Below are 21,775 nucleotides of genomic sequence, written 5' to 3'. Positions count from 1 at the left end.
GATCCGCTCACATCACCTTCCCTGACGCCGTCTCAACATCACCGCGCATACCGGAAATGCCACTCTCGCAATTTCCGTCGCGTCACTTCTGGCATCCGTTGTGCTGCTCTGTCGATAGGGCTCTATTCACTCTGTGCCCTTAATCGAGTTCAAGAGTACACAATCCCCCACAGGAGGCGTTCCCTAGGATCAACTGAGCTTCCATTCTGGGCAGTCTCTACCACGAGAGTCTGGCAACCATAGTCTGAATCAAGAGTCACTTTATGAAGGGGCATCCTCACTTGTCCCCCCAACGTTCTTATCAGGGCTTCCCATGTACTGTAACTTTTGTAGTCCTCGGGGAAGAGGGATTCACTAACAAGGGTGAAGTCGGATCCCGTGTCCCTCAGCATCCTTCCTGGTACAGGATCAGCTCCTCTTATCTTCCCCGTCCCCTCACACACAAAGGAGTGAATCCTCTTCTCCCTCATAGCTGGCATATTACTTAAGGTATCGTTGGCTCCTTCGCTCCCTACTCTCCTGAAAGCCACGTTCCCACCACGCCTGGGGCGACCGCACTCCCGTGCAAAATGTCCTCGCCCTTCCCCCCCACAGTTGTAACACCGGCCACCTCTCCTGGGCGACCCTGTACCAGTCACCCTGGTAGCACCCACGGAAGATGTTCCCTGGGTCCTCCTTGGACTTCACATCGTCGGTTCCCGGGCAGCACCTCCGGCTCCCGAGTTCGGTCCACGGCTCACAGCTTGGCCTTCAGACATCATAGAAACCCGCGTTTCATGTCCCGAGCAGTTTCAGCATATGACCTTCCCGATGCCCTTGTGCAATCACGGAAGCGTTTCATGTAGACCTCCGGGGTTAGTCTATATGAGAGGACAACCGCGTTCCTGATTGTGTTGTATATGGCGCACTCCTCGATGTCCAACATGTTATAAGTTTCTCTGGCCTCACCAGTCAATCTACTCTGCACTAACACAGCCCAATCCTCCTCTGGCCATTCCTTCAATGTTGCTACTCTCAAAATGGCGGAGAAAGCCTCGGCCTCCAGAGGATCATAGGTGGGTAGATCGTGCTCCCGGGCCTTGAGGTCGTCCTGACGTGCAGGTATCGAGACTAGCCCTCAGCTCGACCTCCCTGTTCGCCTCTATCTCGGCTCGCCACATTTGTAGCTGGGCTTCCCTGTCTTCTCGTTTCAGCCGCGCCTCTCTTTCTTCTCGTTTCAGCTGCGCCTCTCTCTCACACTCTTCACGCCGCAACTGCACCTCTCTCTCCTCGCGTTGCAGCTGTGCTTCTCTCTCCTCTCGACGCAGTTTGGTCTCTAATTGCATTCGCATTATCTCCAGCTGCATGACCTTCCTGCTACTTTTGGATCCCCCTCTGCTTTCACGTTCACTGTGAGTTCTGGCCACACTGGTAGGAGCTTGGGACGGCTCGCCTTGGGACGACCCTCCCTGGGATGGCTCCTCTCGTGTCTTCTCTCGAGCTGTGAGCTGTGCCATGATCTCTATCCTACGCTCAGCTACCTTAGTGGTTTGCCACTTGTTGGAGCTGAGCTTTTGTATACTCCTCCAAAATTTTCTCATCCCTCGTCGCAATAAACTTCTTTACTTTATCTTCCTCCATCTCTATGTTATCGAGCATACACAACAGCACCCACTAATTTCACCGTTTCAGCCCTTTAGCTGGATGGGTTACACTATCACTGAATTCACAGGCAACACTGATCACGACACTGGTAACACTGTATTGGTACCCTGGCAACACTGTCCTGAAAGCTGGGCAACACTGTAGGCTAACGAACGTGTACCCTGGCAACACTTTACCTGGACGAACGTATCTTGGCAAGGTCGCCAATTCTTGTTACGGGGGGTGGGCTGGAGCTCCGCCAGCAAGGGGGGCTGCTAGGGGCTCAGGAGACAGAGTACTCAGTCTCTCTGTCTCACGTGACTCACCAGAGTCACCTGGTCCCACAGGAGAGGACCACGTGATGCCCACCACCGCAGATCTTCTTTCGACCACGAAGGGGTCACTGATTCACCCTGTGGCTCTTCAGTCAACCACGGGGAAACTGCTATTAGCAATTCCAGCCTAGACCCACGGAGGAGTGAAGGAAGTCTCAGGCTTACCTTTAACAACACTTCCCCTGAGTCTTGCCTGCCAAACAAAAAGTTGTAGGAATTCCTTTCCCACCTGCATCTCTCTATCTTAACAAGGTCGCCAGCTGGGTTGATATCTCCGCACCCCAGCAATGTAGTTCAGTGGGTATACACTATGTTGCTTGTTGCCAAAGTGTTGCTACTCCTACAGCATTGACACAGGACCGCCATCGTAGGGTACGCTCTCATAAATGTCTATGTTGCTCTACCACTCACCAGCCACTATGAAACTTCAATATTAAAACTTACTGTTCTCTAGGTGGGACTATAATATCCCTTGTGTATGCTCATAGAGATAACTTGGAGGTGCACATAAACACAATGGTAAAAATATGTGATATATACTAACATAAGCTACATGATCACATATACTAGTAATAATGATACAGGAATGGATATAAAGAATAAACAATCTGGAGATCGTCGGCAACTCTTCTCTCACGACCTCCAGCAACTCCGTCAGCTGGGCAGATTTAAAAGGGGGATCACACACCAAGTTACAGCCTCGCTCCTGTGCCAGGTAGGTCCACTACGGGCTCACCATAGCCTGTGCTACTTGGAACTTTTTGTTTCAAGTTGAGAATCTTAAGCAACAACAACCCTTTCACAGAGAGGGCCTCTTCGTCAACGTCGGCCACTGCCTCTCCACGTCGTCCACACACACACTGTCCTCTATAACAGTCCAGGACACAAGCTGCCCTGCAGCCTATCCTAATACTAGTGCACCAATATTGTACTGTAACATATATATATAAATATCGTGGCCTATCTAGCCTACTCAACAAGGGGTAATGGAGGGAAAATTGATCTGCGTTCAACATTCCTGGCTCACGACGCCTGTCCCTCCGTGGTGTGAAGGTCCCACACTTCCTGAGTCGGTCCTTGACGATCCAGTAGCACGCTACAAGTCCTCGACAGGTGTTGTGAAGCCATTGCATCACTGCCGAGCCACTCCCAGAGTTTCAGATATCCCAATCCTGGTTCACCCAGTGGGCACTGAGCTAATCACTGTATACACACACTCGTTACTTCCACAAGGCGTTGCTCCTTGTCCTAGGAACGGTGTCGTCCCTCCAACGTCCTCAGTGAATGTGACCCGGCCACAGCAGACCTGCCCGCCCCACCAACGTCGTCGCCGACCGATTCCTCAAGTTTTGGCACTTCTTTGACCAATAAACTTGATTTCTTCTTGCTTTCCAGAAGCACGGGGTCTTCAGTAATAATAGTGGGCAGCGATTGCTGCCTAAATTCACGGAGAGAGATTCCCAGGGCCTCCAATCTTCGAGAGCTGATCAACGCACAACCTCTCACGTCCACTGTCAGGTCAACTCTGACGCCACCTCCGCTGGCACTGCCAGGGGCACTCGGTGACGTCACAGCGGGAGCTGATTGGTCGCCCGTGGCACGTGACCTCAGCCAGCCAATCCGCAGCCAGCTGGCGCCGTCTACAAATTGGCGGATTTGCTGGCAGGGGGCGCCATTTTGTTTGTATCAAGGGCACAACTCCCGCCTTCACTTACAAACTTATAAATACAAATTTCTCCCTTATCGGGTGGCCAATCTGGTCGCCACATATATCAACAGACTCCCTGCATCTCAGAGAATCAGCAGGGCCAGACGAAATTACTCTTAAAGCAGGATCTGGGGAGAAATTGGAGGGGGGGCTCCATAACACCACTATGTGAACTCACTATAAACTGATGTTGATTAAACAAATTAGCAAGAGGTGATCAACCAGCTGTCCTACAGACAGCTAATTGCACTCCACATATTATGTTACTCTAAATACTGGTGACCACAACACAACAGTACCCTCATTAACCCTCAAACCGCTATGAGATTTTTGGCCTCCAACACCGCCAGGAGGAAAAAAAAATCTAAAAGATTCTTTTGTCTTATAAAAGTGTTCATTTGTGTTCCCTGATTACAGAAAAAATGAAAAAAAAATCGTTGTTGACATATTTTGGCCGCAATAGGGAGGGGAAGTCTGGCAAAAAAGAAGCGTTGACAGAGCAGGGGCAGATGAGGTCTGCTCCTACCTCAGCTGTCAGGCGGGAGTTGCCACAAAGATATTGTTACCTAATTATTTTAATGTCTCTTTAGTTTTTTTTTGCAGTAATATTATTCAATAGTGTGTAGTGAGATACATTTATATAATAAAATGTGTAAACCATCGCTATACTTAAAATTATGGTGTGCATATTGGTGATTCAATTAATATGCTCATAAAACAATAAATAAATAGGTTTGCTTTTATTACACTATATATAAATATTATATATAAGTATCTGCATGTTATGGTCACAATAATGAACCACTAAGTTTGTATTGTGAGTCAAAAAACAACGAAGAGGGCCACCACATTTGCCAGCCGGCCTCTGGCCACGACTCCCTTCTTCACCTTCCCTCACTCGCCAACATTCTCCTCGCACCATACTGTTTTTGCTTTTATTCACTATATACAGACGTTATATATATCTCAACATGTTTTGTTCACCATAACTGTTCATCTAAGATGGTATAGTGTGTTCAGGCAATAACACACCTCACCACACAGCCAGCTAAAGCTCCCTCCCCTCCCTCACTCGTTCAAGGCCAAACACACTAACACTCCTCCTCCAACCATACTATTTATGGTATTACTAGCTGTACCCGGTCACGCATTGTTGTGGCTCTGAAACACATGTGCGTTTCTCGTTTCCCCTCGTCCTCCCCACCATCCCCCACTCCAGTTCCCTCGTCGTCCTCACCATTCCACACTCCCTCGTCCGATGCATTCTGAAATGATCAGATGTTCCCATCACTGAATTATAAGAAAAAGAGTTAAAAGATGAAATGTACAACAATGAAAACATATAAAAATAATCTATACTCACGAAATGAACGGTACAGTAAACAACACAGCTCAATTCCAACTCAATGTCACACCAAATAATTAAATCAAAATGCAAATATATCGAAATCTATGGAAATTAAATTTATCAATGCAATCGGAAGCATTGAAATGGAATTGTAGCATATATTATATAGCGTGTGTTGCTCGTACGTGCAACAGATGACACTGTTTCTTAAAAACAATCATGTTTTTACCTGTAACAGGTGTGGCATCTATACTTATTCTCACGAAATGAACGGTATTGTCACCTACACAGCTCAGTTCCAATGCAATGTCACACAAAATAATTAAATCAAAGTGAAAATAAATTGAAATGTATGAAAATTTAATTTGTCTATGCAATCAAAGAAATTAAAATGGAATTGTAACATATTTAGTATAGCTTTTTGAGGCTCTTACGTGCAACAGATGGCGCTATTTCCTAAAAAAAAAAGAATATTTTTACCTGTCAGAGGTGTGTGGCATTAACACTTATACTTATGAAATGCTAAACAACTCAGGTCAATTCCAACACAATGTCACACAAAATAATTCAATAAAAATTAAAATAAATTGAAATCTATGGAAATGAAATTTATCAATGCAATCGAAAACATTGAAATGGAATTCGTAACATATTTATTACTGCATGTGTGTGTTCCTATTATGTGCAGATGCAATTATGCTATCGTATTACGTTACAATGGCGCTGTTTTTGAAAAAAAAATGTTTTTATCTGTCACTGATGTGACATCTATATGATAGGTATATAAAAACACGCGCATATTCGAATGGAACGTTGTGTCAAAATTTCAAAGCAATCGGTGAGGAACTTTGGGAGATTACAGCGTGTGTTGCTCCTACGTCCAACAGATGGCGTTGTTTTTCAAAAAAGCATGTTTTTTCCTGTCATATGTAAAACATGTATATAATAGGTATAGAAAAACACGCGCCTATTCGAATGCAACGTTGTGTAAAATTTTTAAAGCAATCGGTAAAGAGGTTTTGAAGATTTCTCTGATATGAAAAACACAGTTTTTTTCAAAAACGCATGTGTTTTCCGTCACAGACGTGACATCAATATAGTATGTATATAAAAACCTGCTTGAATGCGAATGGAACATTGTGTGAAAATTTCAAAGCAATCGGTGAAGAACTTTAGGAGATTAGCGATTTTGAACAAACGAACATTTCCATTTTTATTTATATAGACTAGCAGTGCCCGGCCACGAGTTGCTGTGGCTCAGCAACCTTCCCTGTCCCTTTGCCCTCTCCACCATTCTACTTTCCCCCATCCCCTCGTCCCCACCATCCCAAACTCCCCCGTCCCTCGACCTTCCCCACCATTACCCGCCCCCCTCCCTTGTCACCTCGTCCTCCCCACCATTTCTCACTTCGTCCCCTCGTCATCCCCACCATTCCCTATTCCCTCGTCTGATTCCTTTCCAAATGGTCTGATGTTCCCATCTGAAAAATGGGAACATCAAGTGATCTGATGTTCCCATCACTGAAATATAAGAAAAACAGTTAAAAAATTAAATGAAAATATGAAAAAATATAAAAATAAACTATACTCACGAAATGAAAGGTATGGTAAACAGCACAGCTCAGTGTCAACTCAATTCATACAAAGTAAATAAATCAAAATGAAAATAAATCAAAATCTATGAAAATTCAATATATCAATGCAATCAGAAACATTGAAATGGAATTGTAACATATTTAGTATGACATTTAAATTTAAATTTTAAATTTTGCCCCGAGGGGCGAGTTTATTGGGCAGCGCCACTCATCTTGTGAGTGAACATACCGCCATAGCAGAATGTACAACACTCCCCAATAGGAAGAAAACCCGCTGGGTTGTTCATCCTGTCACTTGTACCCAGACACAGCTGGGACTTGCTTAACTGTCTCAAGTGAACAGCTCCTCAAACAAGAAGATTAACATTTATCAACCCTTAAAAGCTTACGTTATCTTGCGGGTGCAAAATGGGGAAATCTTTTAAGAACAGTATCAATATTTGACAAATAGTGTTTTCCTAACTCAAACAATGTGGGGTTTATTATTCTACAGTTATTCCTAATGTCTCTCAGGTGTTCACATTCACGTAGATAGTGGTCAAGGCGGTGTCCATCACTCTCACCACAGATTCTGCAACTTCGCTGATCAACTGTTGTTTCCATTCCAAATCTCCATGGATATTTGTATCCAAGACGGATTCTCGCTATTACAGATTCTCTCCCTCGTCGTCCTCCTCTTCGGCCATACTGATTGGGATTGCCAGCTGCAACCATGTTGTACCATCGTACAGATTCACTGGTTTGTGCTTCTATCCTCCTTTCCTCAGTTACCTTGTCACGGTGATGTTGCCTGATAATACCTCTAATTTGTAGTTGAGTCTTGGGTATGAAGTATTCAATATGGTCTCCTTCAGCGCCTTCAGCAGCCAGCACATCTGCTCGTTCATTTCCACATATTCCAACATGGGAGGGGATCCACAGAAACTTGATGACTCTTCCCTGATTGGTAAGTACTCTCACAGCTCTCTTGATTTCAGCGACTATTGCAAGATTTTCTGCCTGATTTTTACTTAGGCTTTGCAGTGCTGCTTTTGAATCGGTGCAAATCACTGCACCATTAGTGTTCCGTTCAAGAAACCTTAACGCCATAACAATGGCAGTTAGCTCTGCTTGCGTTGAAGAGGCATAGTTCTCAATACGTGCTTTTCCTTCATTTCTGCGTTGGAAGGTATTATCCTTGATTACCGTGTATGCTGCACCAGCCCTGCCATTGATAGGATTAGATGACCCGTCAGTGTAGATTTGATCTAGTTCATCTCCGGCTTCTTTATAAATGTCCTCGAGATACTTGTGCCTCATTTCTTGTGGTATCATGTTGGATTTTTTCATTGCCATTTCATTGATGATGATCTTGCATGAGTCATCCTCCCAGGGAGGTAACCTCTCTACAGGCAGGAGCTCACGGGCTTGCCCAAGCAGGTGAAGCTCTTCAAGGTAGCAGACTGCTCTGTGATGCCATTTTTTGCTTCTCCTGTTTCCCCCTGAAAGTAGCACAGAGCTCAGTTTTTTCTTGGCAATATCATTGTAATGGGGATCTCTGGCTATCCTAATTGCAAGCTTAGCATTCAGCTCCTGAATTCTGCTTTTAACACTGGGAAGGGACAACTCCTCTCGTAGATTAGTCGTTTTGGCAGTTCTTGGGACTCCAAGAATGATTGTCATGGCTTCATTTTGAATGCTTTCAAGCCTTTTCATATCGCTTTGGGAGTAGGTGCACAGTACTGGTGCGGCATAGTCTATGACGGAGCGCACATAGGCTGTGTACATCATTTTGAGCACGGCAATAGAGGCTCCATGTCCATTCCAGGTCATAGCTTTCAGTGCCCTGAGTCGACTTTTGCATGTTCCTATGAGTTGATTGAGCTCCTCTTTCTTTCCCTTGTTAGAGCCGACAGTGACGCCAAGGTACCGATAGTGGTCAACCCATTCAAGTGTTACACCATTAATTTGCAGTTCTTCATTTGCTCTCCGCTTGTGATGGGAGTATGCCTTCGTCTTGTTTGTGGAGAGAGTGAAACCGAGCTCAATACATTTCCTTCCAAGGAGTTCAATGGACTGTTCAATTTTTCCCAAGGTGGGAGCTTGTATTAGGACATCATCTGCATATCCCACTTGTTGTGTTCCTTCCGGAAAATCAATATTTGCAATGGCGTTCATAAGTACATTGAATAGTGTAGGGCTTAAGACTCCGCCTTGGGGGGTCCCGAGTTCCATATTCATTGTTCTGGAGACTGCTCCATTGAAGCAAACCTTGGCTTTCCTTCCTGTGAGGTAGTCTTCAACCCATTTCATGAGTCTCCCCTTGACACCCATGCATGCAAGTTCGTCCAGGATCGCAATCCCCTGTGCTTTGTCGAAGGCTACTTTGATGTCAACAAATACAGAGTACCTAGCCGTGTCATTAGCCAAGTAATTAACTATACACCCATACTAAACCCATGTTTAGTATGACATGTGTGTTACTTTTACATGCAACAGATGGTGTTGTTTTTCAAGAAAAGCATAGTTTTACCGGTCACAGGTGAGGCATCTTTACTTAAATTTACGAAATGAACGGTATGGTAAACTACACAGCTCAATTCCAACACAATGTCACACAAAATAATTCAATAAAAAATTTAATAAATCGAAATCTATGCAAATAAAATTTATCAATGCAATCGGAAACATTGAAATGGAATTCGTGACATGTTTAGTGTAGCGTGCATGTTACTCTTATGTGAAACAGATGGCGCTGTTTTCCAAAAACCATGTTTTTACCTGTCACAGGGGTGACAGCTATATAGTAAGTATATAAAACCATGTGCCTATTCAAATGCAACGTTGTGTCAATATTTCACGGAAATCGGTGAAGAACTCTTGACGATTAAAGGGTGTGTTGCTCTTACATGTAACAGATGGCGCTGTTTTTAAGAAAAAAGTATGTTTTTCCTGTCATAGGTGAGGGATGCATATAGTAGATATATAAAAAGACTTGCCTATTCGAATGCAATGTTGTCACAAAATTTCAAAGCAATCGGTAAAGAGTTTTCGAAGATTTTCTCACATGAAAAACACTTGATTTGAAAAACATGTTTTTTTTACCATCACAGACGTGACATCTATATAGTATGTATATAAATACCTGGCCGGATGCGAATGGAACGTTGTGTGAAAATTTCAAAGCAATCGGTGAAGAACTTTCGGACAATAGCGATTTGAACAAACGGACATTTCCATTTTTATTTATATAGACTAGCAGTACCCGGCCACACGTTGCTGTGGCTCAGCAACGCATGTGCATTGCTGAGCCACAGCAACCTTCCCTGTCCCCCAGTCCTCCCCACCATTCACCCTCACCCAACTCCTCGGCCTCCCAACCATTCCCCACTCCACCATCCCCTCTTCCTTCCCATGGGCCACAGCAATGCGTGGCCGGGTACTGCTTGTCTATATAAATAAAAATGGAAATCATCGTTTATCAAAATTGCTAATCTCCGAAAGTTCTTCACCGATTGCTTTAAAATTTTCACACCATGCCCCACTCCCCTGTCCCTTTGTCCTCCCCACCATTCTCCTTTCCCCCATCCCCTCGTCCCCACTATCCCAAACTCCCCTGTCCCCTCGTCCTTCCCCACCATTACCCCCTCCCTGGTCTCCTCGTCATCCCCACCATTCCCGACTCTCGCGTCCGATGCCTTCCCAAATGGTTCGATGTTCCCATCAGAAAATTGGGATAATCAAGTGTTCTGATGTTCCCATCACTGAAATATAAAAAAACACAAAAATAAATGTAAATATGAAAACATAAAAAAATAAACTATATGCACGAAACGAAGAGTATGGTAAAAAAACACAGCTCAATTCCAATGCAATTCACACAAAATAATTAAATCAAAATGAAAATAAATCAAAATCTATGAAAATTCAATTTATCAATTCAATCAGAAACATTGAAATTGAATTGTAACATATTTAGAATAGCATGTGTGTTGCTCTTACATGCAACAGATGGTGTTGTTTTTAAGAAGAGCATAGTTTTACCTGTCACTGGTGTGGCATCTATACTTATACTTACGAAATGAATCGTATGGTAAACAACACAGCTCAATTCCAACACAATGTCACACAAAATACTTCAATAAAAAATAAAATAAATCGAAATCTATATAAATAAAATTTATTAAGGCAATCGGAAACATTGAAATGCAATTCGTGACATATTTAGTATAGTGTGAATGTTGCTATTATGTGCAATAGATGACACTGTTTTTTCAAAAATGCATGTTTTTACCTGTCACAGGTGTGGCATCTATATTGTAGGCATATAAAAAGATGCGCCTAATGAACTGCAACATTGTGTCAAAATTTCAAAGCAATCGGGGAAGAACTTTAGGAGATTACAGCGTGTGTTTCTTACGTCTAACAGATGGCACTGTTTTTCAAAAAAAGCATGTTTTTTCCTGTCAAGTCAGTCATGTATATAGAAGATATATAAAAAGACGCGCTTATTCGAATGCAACGTTGTGTCAAAATTTCAAAGCAATGGGAAAAGAGGTTTCGAAGATTTCCCTCACAAGAAAAACACATGAAAAACACAGTTTTTCAGAAAAAGCATGTTTTTTACCATCACAGACGTGACATCTATAAAGTATGTATATAAAAACCTGCTCGGATATGAATGAAACGTTGTGTGAAAATTTCAAAGCAATTGGTGAAGAACTTTCGGAGATTAGCGATTTTGAACAAACGAACATTTCCATTTTGATTTATATAGGTTACACTCTATGAACACATTATATATAAATATCTACATGTTTTACTCACCATAACTGTACATCTAAACTGATATGGTGCTCAAACAGCATAGTACTTACCTAGTTGTACTCACCAAGTTTCGCTTGTGAGGGTTGAGTTCTGGTTCATTGGTTCCGCCTCTCATATATCAATCAACTGATGTACAGATTCCTGAGCCTACTGGGTTTTATCATATCTACAATTGAAACTGTGTATGGAGTCAGCACAACATCACTGGTCACAGTGATGTTGCATTCCATTCCTAATGCATTCCTAATTCCTAATTCCATTCCATTCCAAATGCATTCCATTTGTTAACTACACTGACACTGAAAAAGTTCTTTCTAACGTCTCTGTGGCTCATTTGGGTACTCAGTTTCCACCTGTGTCCCCTTGTTCGTGTACCCCTCGTGTTAAACAGTTTATCCTTATATACTTTATCAATACCTCTGAGAATTTTGTAGGTAGTGATCATGTCGCCATTTACTCTTCTGTCTTCCAGTGTCGTGAGGTGCATTTCTTGCAGCCTTTCCTCGTAACTCATGCCTCTTAGTTCGGGGACTAGCCTAGTGGCATACCTCTGAACTTTTTCCAACTTCTTATTCTTGACAAGGTACGGGGTCCATGCAGGGGCTGCATACTCCAGGATTGGTCTTTTATACGTGGTATACAGGGTCCTGAACGATTCCTTACACAAGTTTCTAAAGGAAGTTCTTATGTTGGACAGGCTAGCATATGCCGCTGATGATATCCTCTTGATGTGGGCCTCTGGATACAGATTCGGTGTGATATTAACATCCAGATCTTTCTCTCTATTTGACTCTTGTAGGATATCACCTACCAGATGGTACATTGTGTTTAGCCTTCTGCTCCCTTTGCCTAATTACATTACCTTACAATTTCCTGGGTTTAATTTTAGTAGCCACTTTCGAGACCCTTCTACCAGTTTGCCCAAGTCATCCTGTAGCCTCTATCTATCATCTTCTGTCTTGATTCTTCTCAATTTTTGCATCATCAGCAAATATTGAGACGAATGAGTCTATACCCTCTGGAAGGTTGTTTACATATATTAGAAACAGGATGGGTACAAGTAAAGAACCCTGTGGAACACCACTGGTGACATCTCGCCTGGTGTCTCCCCCACCCCCACCCCTACCCCCACACACACAGTTACACGCTGTTTCCTGTTGCTTAGATTCTTATCCGTTGGAGCACCTTACCTTACCCTCCTGACCACACACTCTTGTGAGCACATCACACAATGTACACACACAGTACCATCACTTTCATGTACAAACTGCAGCAGGCCACTTCTCATTCCTCAACGTATATGCCAGAAGCCAGAAACTCAATGTAACACTTCTCTCAGATCTAGACAATCATGGAACAATATACATGGGAGATTTTAATCCTAGAAATATAACGCTGGGAGACATTAATAACAACGATAATGGATGCAAATTTATAAAATATGTTTAAGACAACAGATTAACTGTGTATACTACGGATACCCAAACTCATTTATTGGGAGGCAGACTTGATTATGTAATAGGTAGAAACCTTGTGCAAGATAAGATAGAATGTTCGTTGGTAAATCACTTGGTTAGTGATCACTATGCAGTTTCTGCTTCCTATGAGGTACAGTGTGATGTACCTAATAGACATCAGAGACGGAAAATGAATATTCCATATGGCTTGCATGACCACTTTATTAATTGTATATCAAAATGGTATCAAGATTACACAATAACGAATGTACAAGCCTTCTCCAGAGATCTCGTTGATACGATTACTACCTACTATGACACATGGGTGTGTTGGGGAACAGGTCGTAAGCCTAGCAGAAGTGGGCATCACCTACCACCACCCAAGTGGGTCCTTGACCCCGTATTTGTTAAAGAACATGAACGAGTAAAGCAACTTGGAGATACATACAAAAGAACCAAAGCACAAGGTGACTTGCATGCATTCCTTGTCGCAATAGAGAGGAGAGAGACATGAGCAACGTTATACGTAATAAACATTGGGAAGAGTTCCTACAAAGTATAAATGAGCACCTGCTTGATGGGGTTCTGGGAGTTCTTCTACTCCTCAAACCAGGCCCGAGGCCAGGCTCGACTTGTGAGAGTTTGGTCCACCAGGCTGTTGCTTGGAGGGGCCCGGAGGGCCACATACCCACCACAGCCCGGCTGATCCGGAACTTCTCTTAGAAAACAGTCCAGCTTTCTCTTGAAGATGTCCACGGTTGTTCCGGCAATATTTCTTATAGTCGCTGGGAGGACGTTGAACAACCGCGGACCTCTGATGTTTATACAGTGCTATCTGATTGCGCCTATGGCACCTCTGCTCTTCACTGGTTCAATCTTGCATTTTCTTCCATATTGTTCACTCCAGTACGTTGTTATTTTACTGTGTAGATTTGGGACCTGACTCTCGAGTATTTTCCATGTGTATATTATTTGGTATCTCTCTCGTCTCCTTTCTAGAGAGTACATTTTTAGAGTTTTGAGACGATGTCAATAATTTAGGTGTTTTATCTCGTCTATGCGTGCCGTATATGTTCTCTGTATTCCCTCTAATTCAGCAATCTCTCCTGCTCTGAAGGGGGAAGTGAGTACTGAGCAGTACTCGAGACGGGACAACACAAGTGACTTGAAGAGTACAACCATTGTGATGGGAGCCCTGGATTTGAAAGTTCTCGTAATCTATCCTATCATTTTTCTGGCTGACTCAATATTTGCTTGGTTATGCTCCCTAAACGTTAGATCGTCGGACATCATTATTTCCAAATCCTTGACATGCTGTTTTTCTACTATGGGAAGATTCGATTGTGTTTTGTACCCTGTATTATGTTTCAGATCCTCATTTTTGCCGTACCTGAGTACCTGAAATTTATCACTGTTAAACATCATGTTATTTTCTGCTGCCCAATCGAAAACTTTGTTGACATCTGCTTGTAGTTTTTCAATGTCTTCAGCAGAGGTAATTTTCATGCTGATTATTGTGTCATCTGCAAAGGACGACACGAAGCTGTGACGTGTATTTTTGTCTATATCAGATATGAGAATAAGGAACAGTAGTGGTGCAAGGACTATACCTTGAGGTACAGAGCTTTTAACATCGCTTGGACTCGATTTTATCTGATTGACTGTTACTCTTTGTGTTTTGTTCGACCGGAAATTGAGTATCCAGCGTCCTACTTTTCCAGTTATTCCCATTGACCTCATTTTGTCACTTGAGAACTGCGAGTCTTACAGATACCTTGGTGTCCTCATTAACGACCCTGGGTACCTTTCTTCTCTTAAGAGGAGACTTTGGGAGAGATTAAAGCCCTTGCGGGTCCTTGTTGGTGTCAATCATGGACTTAACGTGAAACTTGCTAGAATGTTTTATGTATCATTTATACGCTCTGTGATTGACTACAATGCTTTACATCTCACACTGTATACTGACAAAGAGCTGAAATCTCTTGAAACCTTGCAAAATGAAGCTATGCGTCTCATCCTTGGGGTTCCAAAGTTCACGAGAATAGTTAATATGAGAGCAGAGTTAAAATTACCTACAATAAGTGAGAGAATTTTGTCTATCAGCACAGTTTTCGGCGTGAAGGCATTGAGTAGATTTCGGCAACACATGAAGTTTCAAGCTAAACTTTCTAATATGCTACACTCACCTGAGTTCTATAGAAGAAGAACGAAATCTGATTATGCATTTGGTTCTGCAAAGTAGCCAACTCCATCAAAATATTAAATATGTACCCAACTCAATTAATGATTAATCAACCAATTCCTCCATGGGATAACTGGGATCTATCAGTTAAATTTGTAAATGCGCCCAAGAAAGATAATGTGCACTCTACACTCTTATAACAGTTAACACTGAAAAGCATCACTGAGAGTACTCAGGGTATGGGTAGCGGTGTGTATCAGTGCTATACCGACGGCTCTGTAGAAGAAGGTGAACGATGTACCGGATGTGCATGTATAATTTGAACAATCTTCTCTTGTACATACAGCAATGAAGCGCGTATATGACTGGGCAAGTACAACTCAAACCGAACTTGCAGGCATATACCTTGCCACTGAATTTTTAAAGGACAAAGGCAGTGTGGACTTATATACTGTGACTCGCAAAGTGCACTCCTGGCATTGAACACACAAAGTAGTAACACCCAGAAAATAGTCAGTGATATTCGAATGAATGTTTTAGCTGCAAAAGAAAACAGATTTCAAATTAAATCCCTATGGATACCATCACATGTTGGCATCTCAAGGCATGACACCGTTGATATGCTTGCAAAGACAGCCTATAGAAAACCAATAGTAGAAACTGATATGGGTGTTTCACTAGCAGTGACAAAGAGAATACTTAAACAAATATCTAATGAAGATCTCACCGACTTCACAAATTCACAAAGACCTGAAAGTTGCAGCATTAAATATTATGATAGATATCGTGAGGAGACATTCACATATGGGACTAATAGAACAAGAACTCGGCAATGTGATGTTATAGTGGCCAGAATATGTCTAGGATATAGACGTATCTGGCAGCTTTCTCAAAACCCAAATGTCGAGTACACAATGTGTCAACTTTGTGAAAGAGAAAACATGCACTCCTGAACATTATATTGTAAAATGTCCCATATTGACTGACTTTCGCCCTCCTGGGCTGAGGTATGCTGAACTCTGTAACTACTATATGAGTACTGCAACACTTGATATATTGGACTTGTACCCTAGATTGACCATGTAATGTATCACTTATACAATGTATGTATGTGATGTAATTATATAACCTGAGCTTGTAAAAGCACCTCAATCACCTTCAGTGATTAAGTGCTTAATTGCACACTAGTTTCTCTTTCAGCTATCTCACCCTGTCAGAGTAAAAGAGACAAATGTATGTGTATACATGTGTGTGTATACATGTATGTATAATAATTATATATATATATATATATATATATTATATATATATATATATATATATTATATATATAATATATATATATATATAATAATATGCGAACAAGCCTGAATGGTCCCCAGGACAATATGCAACTGAAAACTCACACCCCAGAAGTGACTCGAACCCATACTCCCAGGAGCAAACGCAACTGGTATGTACAAGACGCCTTAATCCACTTGACCATCACGACCGGACATAATGAGGTGATAGCCGAGGCTATTTGAACCACCCCACCGCCGGCACTCGGATAGTAATCTTGGGCATAGCATTTTACCAAATCACCTCATTCTTTGGGCACACGTGAGGAACACAAATGCGAACAAGCCTGAATGGTCCCCAGGACAATATGCAACTGAAAACTCACACCCCAGAAGTGACTCGAACCCATACTCCCAGGAGCAAACGCAACTGGTATGTACAAGACGCCTTAATCCACTTGACCATCACGACCGGACATAATGAGGTGATAGCCGAGGCTATTTGAACCACCCCACCGCCGGCACTCGGATAGTAATCTTGGGCATAGCATTTTACCAAATCACCTCATTCTTTGGGGCACACGTGAGGAACACAAATGCGAACAAGCCGAATGGTCCCCAGGACAATATGCAACTGAAAACTCACACCCCAGAAGTGACTCGAACCCATACTCCCAGGAGCAAACGCAACTGGTATGTACAAGACGCCTTAATCCACTTGACCATCACGACCGGACATAATGAGGTGATAGCCGAGGCTATTTGAACCACCCCACCGCCGGCACTCGGATAGTAATCTTGGGCATAGCATTTTACCAAATCACCTCATTCTTTGGGCACACGTGAGGAACACAAATGCGAACAAGCCTGAATGGTCCCCAGGACAATATGCAACTGAAAACTCACAACCCAGAAGTGACTCGAACCCATACTCCCAGGAGCAAACGCAACTGGTATGTACAAGACGCCTTAATCCACTTGACCATCACGACCGGACATAATGAGGTGATAGCCGAGGCTATTTGAACCACCCCACCGCCGGCACTCGGAGAGTAATCTTGGGCATAGCATTTTACCAAATCACCTCATTCTTTGGGGCACACGTGAGGAACACAAATGCGAACAAGCCTGAATGGTCCCCAGGACAATATGCAACTGAAAACTCACACCCCAGAAGTGACTCGAACCCATACTCCCAGGAGCAAACGCAACTGGTATGTACAAGACGCCTTAATCCACTTGACCATCACGACCGGACATAATGAGGTGATAGCCGAGGCTATTTGAACCACCCCACCGCCGGCACTCGGATAGTAATCTTGGGCATAGCATTTTACCAAATCACCTCATTCTTTGGGGCACACGTGAGGAACACAAATGCGAACAAGCCTGAATGGTCCCCAGGACAATATGCAACTGAAAACTCACACCCCAGAAGTGACTCGAACCCATACTCCCAGGAGCAAACGCAACTGGTATGTACAAGACGCCTTAATCCACTTGACCATCACGACCGGACATAATGAGGTGATAGCCGAGGCTATTTGAACCACCCCACCGCCGGCACTCGGATAGTAATCTTGGGCATAGCATTTTACCAAATCACCTCATTCTTTGGGGCACACGTGAGGAACACAAATGCGAACAAGCCTGAATGGTCCCCAGGACAATATGCAACTGAAAACTCACACCCCAGAAGTGACTCGAACCCATACTCCCAGGAGCAAACGCAACTGGTATGTACAAGACGCCTTAATCCACTTGACCATCACGACCGGACATAATGAGGTGATAGCCGAGGCTATTTGAACCACCCCACCGCCGGCACTCGGATAGTAATCTTGGGCATAGCATTTTACCAATTCATTTTACCAAAGAATGAGGTGATTTGGTAAAATGCTATGCCCAAGATTACTATCCGAGTGCCGGCGGTGGGGTGGTTCAAATAGCCTCGGCTATCACCTCATTATGTCCGGTCGTGATGGTCAAGTGGATTAAGGCGTCTTGTACATACCAGTTGCGTTTGCTCCTGGGAGTATGGGTTCGAGTCACTTCTGGGGTGTGAGTTTTCAGTTGCATATTGTCCTGGGGACCATTCAGGCTTGATCGCATTTGTGTTCCTCACGTGTGCCCCAAAGAATGAGGTGATTTGGTAAAATGCTATGCCCAAGATTACTATCCGAGTGCCGGCGGTGGGGTGGTTCAAATAGCCTCGGCTATCACCTCATTATGTCCGGTCGTGATGGTCAAGTGGATTAAGGCGTCTTGTACATACCAGTTGCGTTTGCTCCTGGGAGTATGGGTTCGAGTCACTTCTGGGTGTGAGTTTTCAGTTGCATATTGTCCTGGGGACCATTCAGGCTTGTTCGCATTTGTGTTCCTCACGTGTGCCCCAAAGAATGAGGTGATTTGGTAAAATGCTATGCCCAAGATTACTATCCGAGTGCCGGCGGTGGGGTGGTTCAAATAGCCTCGGCTATCACCTCATTATGTCCGGTCGTGATGGTCAAGTGGATTAAGGCGTCTTGTACATACCAGTTGCGTTTGCTCCTGGGAGTATGGGTTCGAGTCACTTCTGGGGTGTGAGTTTTCAGTTGCATATTGTCCTGGGGACCATTCAGGCTTGTTCGCATTTGTGTTCCTCACGTGTGCCCCAAAGAATGAGGTGATTTGGTAAAATGCTATGCCCAAGATTACTATCCGAGTGCCGGCGGTGGGGTGGTTCAAATAGCCTCGGCTATCACCTCATTATGTCCGGTCGTGATGGTCAAGTGGATTAAGGCGTCTTGTACATACCAGTTGCGTTTGCTCCTGGGAGTATGGGTTCGAGTCACTTCTGGGGTGTGAGTTTTCAGTTGCATATTGTCCTGGGGTCCATTCAGGCTTGTTCGCATTTGTGTTCCTCACGTGTGCCCCAAAGAATGAGGTGATTTGGTAAAATGCTATGCCCAAGATTACTATCCGAGTGCCGGCGGTGGGGTGGTTCAAATAGCCTCGGCTATCACCTCATTATGTCCGGTCGTGATGGTCAAGTGGATTAAGGCGTCTTGTACATACCAGTTGCGTTTGCTCCTGGGAGTATGGGTTCGAGTCACTTCTGGGGTGTGAGTTTTCAGTTGCATATTGTCCTGGGGTCCATTCAGGCTTGTTCGCATTTGTGTTCCTCACGTGTGCCCCAAAGAATGAGGTGATTTGGTAAAATGCTATGCCCAAGATTACTATCCGAGTGCCGGCGGTGGGGTGGTTCAAATAGCCTCGGCTATCACCTCATTATGTCCGGTCGTGATGGTCAAGTGGATTAAGGCGTCTTGTACATACCAGTTGCGTTTGCTCCTGGGAGTATGGGTTCGAGTCACTTCTGGGGTGTGAGTTTTCAGTTATATATAATATATATATATATATATATATATATATATATATATATATATATATATATGTACGTATGTGTGTGTGTTTGTATATGTATGTGTATAAAGTATATATGAAAGCTGATCAGAATTACATTTCACCTTTGTAAATGCACATTAATGACACTATGTAAAAGACACATCGAACATTTTATGTAGGGCATACGTAAATCTGTGTATCTATGTATTTAAGTATGTAGGTTAGCTTAGCATTTTAAAAGCACCGAATCACCTGTGGTTGATTGTTCAATAAACCCTGAACTATATGTTTAACAGACCTCTCACCCTGTCCATGGATGACAGGAGAAAATGTATATATGCTGGTTAGCATTGTAAATGTGTGGCCACGTCTATGGTAGAAAATATAATAATAATAAGAAAAACTACCTGTGGTTCCAACTTTTGTAACAGCGTTTTGTGAGGTACTGTGTCAAAGGCTTTACGACAGTCCAAGAAAATGCAGTCTACCCATCCTTCTCTTTCTTGCCTAATTTGTGTTGCTTTGTCATAGAATTCTATTAAACCTGTGAGGCATGATTTAGCATCTCTGAACCCATGCTAGTGGTGTGATACAAGGTTATTTTTCTCTCCAGATGTTCTACGAGCCTTTTCCTTTAGATCTCCCTCACCTACCATGGTATACAAGTTAGGCACTCTGTCCTGTAGTTCAGCGCCTCTTGCCTGTCACCCTTTTAGTATATTGGGACTACATTAGCTGTCTTCCAGCATACCAGTAGGTCTCGTTTCCAGTGACCTGTTATTCACCATAGAGAGTGGCACACTTAGTGCCTCTGCACCTTCTTTTAGTATCTATGGTAAGATTCCATGAGGCCCAACAGCCATTGTTACATTCAACTCGAACAGATTCCTTTTGACCTAATCACTAGTGAGGTCAAATTTCTCCAAGGTTGCTTGGTTTCCCTCCTCATTTAGTGCTGGGACTTCTCCTTGTTCTATTGTGAAGACCTCCTGGAATCTCTTGTTGAGTTCTTCTCACACTTCCTTGTCATTCTCTGTCTATCCGTTATCCATCTTTTCTCAGTTTCATCATTTGTTCCTTCACTGCTGTTATCCTCCTGATGTGGCTGTGGAGCAGTTTTGGTTGGGTCTTAGCTTTACTCGCTATGTCATTCTCATACTGTCTCTCTGCTTCTCTCCTCACTCTGAGGTACTCATTTCTTGCCTTCTGGTATATCTCCCTGTTCTCTGTGTTCTGTTATTCCTGTAGTTTCTCATTTTCCTTTTGCTTTGCCACCATACATTCCTGATTGAACCATGGATCATTCTGTTGCTTTCGATTTTTCTCTTTTTGAGCCGGGACAAACCTGTCTACAACTTCCTGGCACTTCTGGGTGACATAGTCCATCATATCCTGTACAATACTCTCTGAGGTCTGTTTCCCATTCTGGTGTACTCACCTAATTGTACTCACCTAATTGTGCTTGCAGGGGTTGAGCTTTGGCTCTTTGGTCCCGCCTCTCAACTGTCAATCAACTGGTGTACAGATTCCTGAGCCTACTGGGCTCTATCATATCTACATTTGAAACTGTGTATGGAGTCAGCCTCCACCATATCACTTCCTAGTGCATTCCATTTATTAATTACTCTGACTCTGAAAAAATTCTTTCTAACGTCTCTGTGGCTCATCTGGGTACTAAGTTTCCACCTGTGTCCCCTTGTTCGTGTGTCCCACCCGTGCTGAAGAGTTTGTCTTTGTCCACCCTGTCAATTCCCCTGAGAATTTTGTAGGTGGTTATCATGTCTCCCCTTACTCTCTGTTTTCCAGGGATGTGAGGTTCAGCTCCTTTAGCCTTCCTCGTAGCTCAATCCTCTCAGTTCCGGGACGAACCTGGTGGCATACCGCTGAATCTTCTCTAACTTTGTCTTGTGTTTAACTAGGTATGGATTCCAGGCTGGAGCTGCATACTCCAGGATTGGTCTTACATAAGTGGTATACAGGGTTCTGAAAGATTCCTTACACAAGTTTCTGAAGGCAGTTCTTATGTTGGCCAGTCTAGCATATGCCGCTGATGA

The 21,775-nt window shown here is 43.3% G+C and overlaps 1 protein-coding gene across 1 annotated transcript; it reads right to left on the bottom strand.

Annotated features, from left to right (window-relative positions):
- Window positions 1-1,049: 1,049 nt before the first annotated feature.
- On the bottom strand, window positions 1,050-1,496 carry LOC138358250 (dynein regulatory complex protein 12-like). The gene has a single exon (XM_069315997.1). It carries the CDS (start codon window positions 1,494-1,496, stop codon window positions 1,050-1,052), a length of 447 nt encoding a protein of 148 aa, XP_069172098.1.
- Window positions 1,497-21,775: the final 20,279 nt, after the last annotated feature.

The sequence above is a fragment of the Procambarus clarkii genome, chromosome 7, assembly GCF_040958095.1.
Source record: "Procambarus clarkii isolate CNS0578487 chromosome 7, FALCON_Pclarkii_2.0, whole genome shotgun sequence".
NCBI lineage: Eukaryota > Metazoa > Arthropoda > Malacostraca > Decapoda > Cambaridae > Procambarus > Procambarus clarkii.
The sequence above is the reverse complement of the archived record's forward strand: the minus strand, read 5'-3'. Positions and strand labels throughout refer to the sequence as shown.

What these genes read in the sequence shown, in the direction of transcription:
- LOC138358250 (XM_069315997.1), bottom strand. Translation starts at nt 1,496, where the DNA reads ATGGCACAGCTCACAGCTCGAGAGAAGACACGAGAGGAGCCATCCCAG.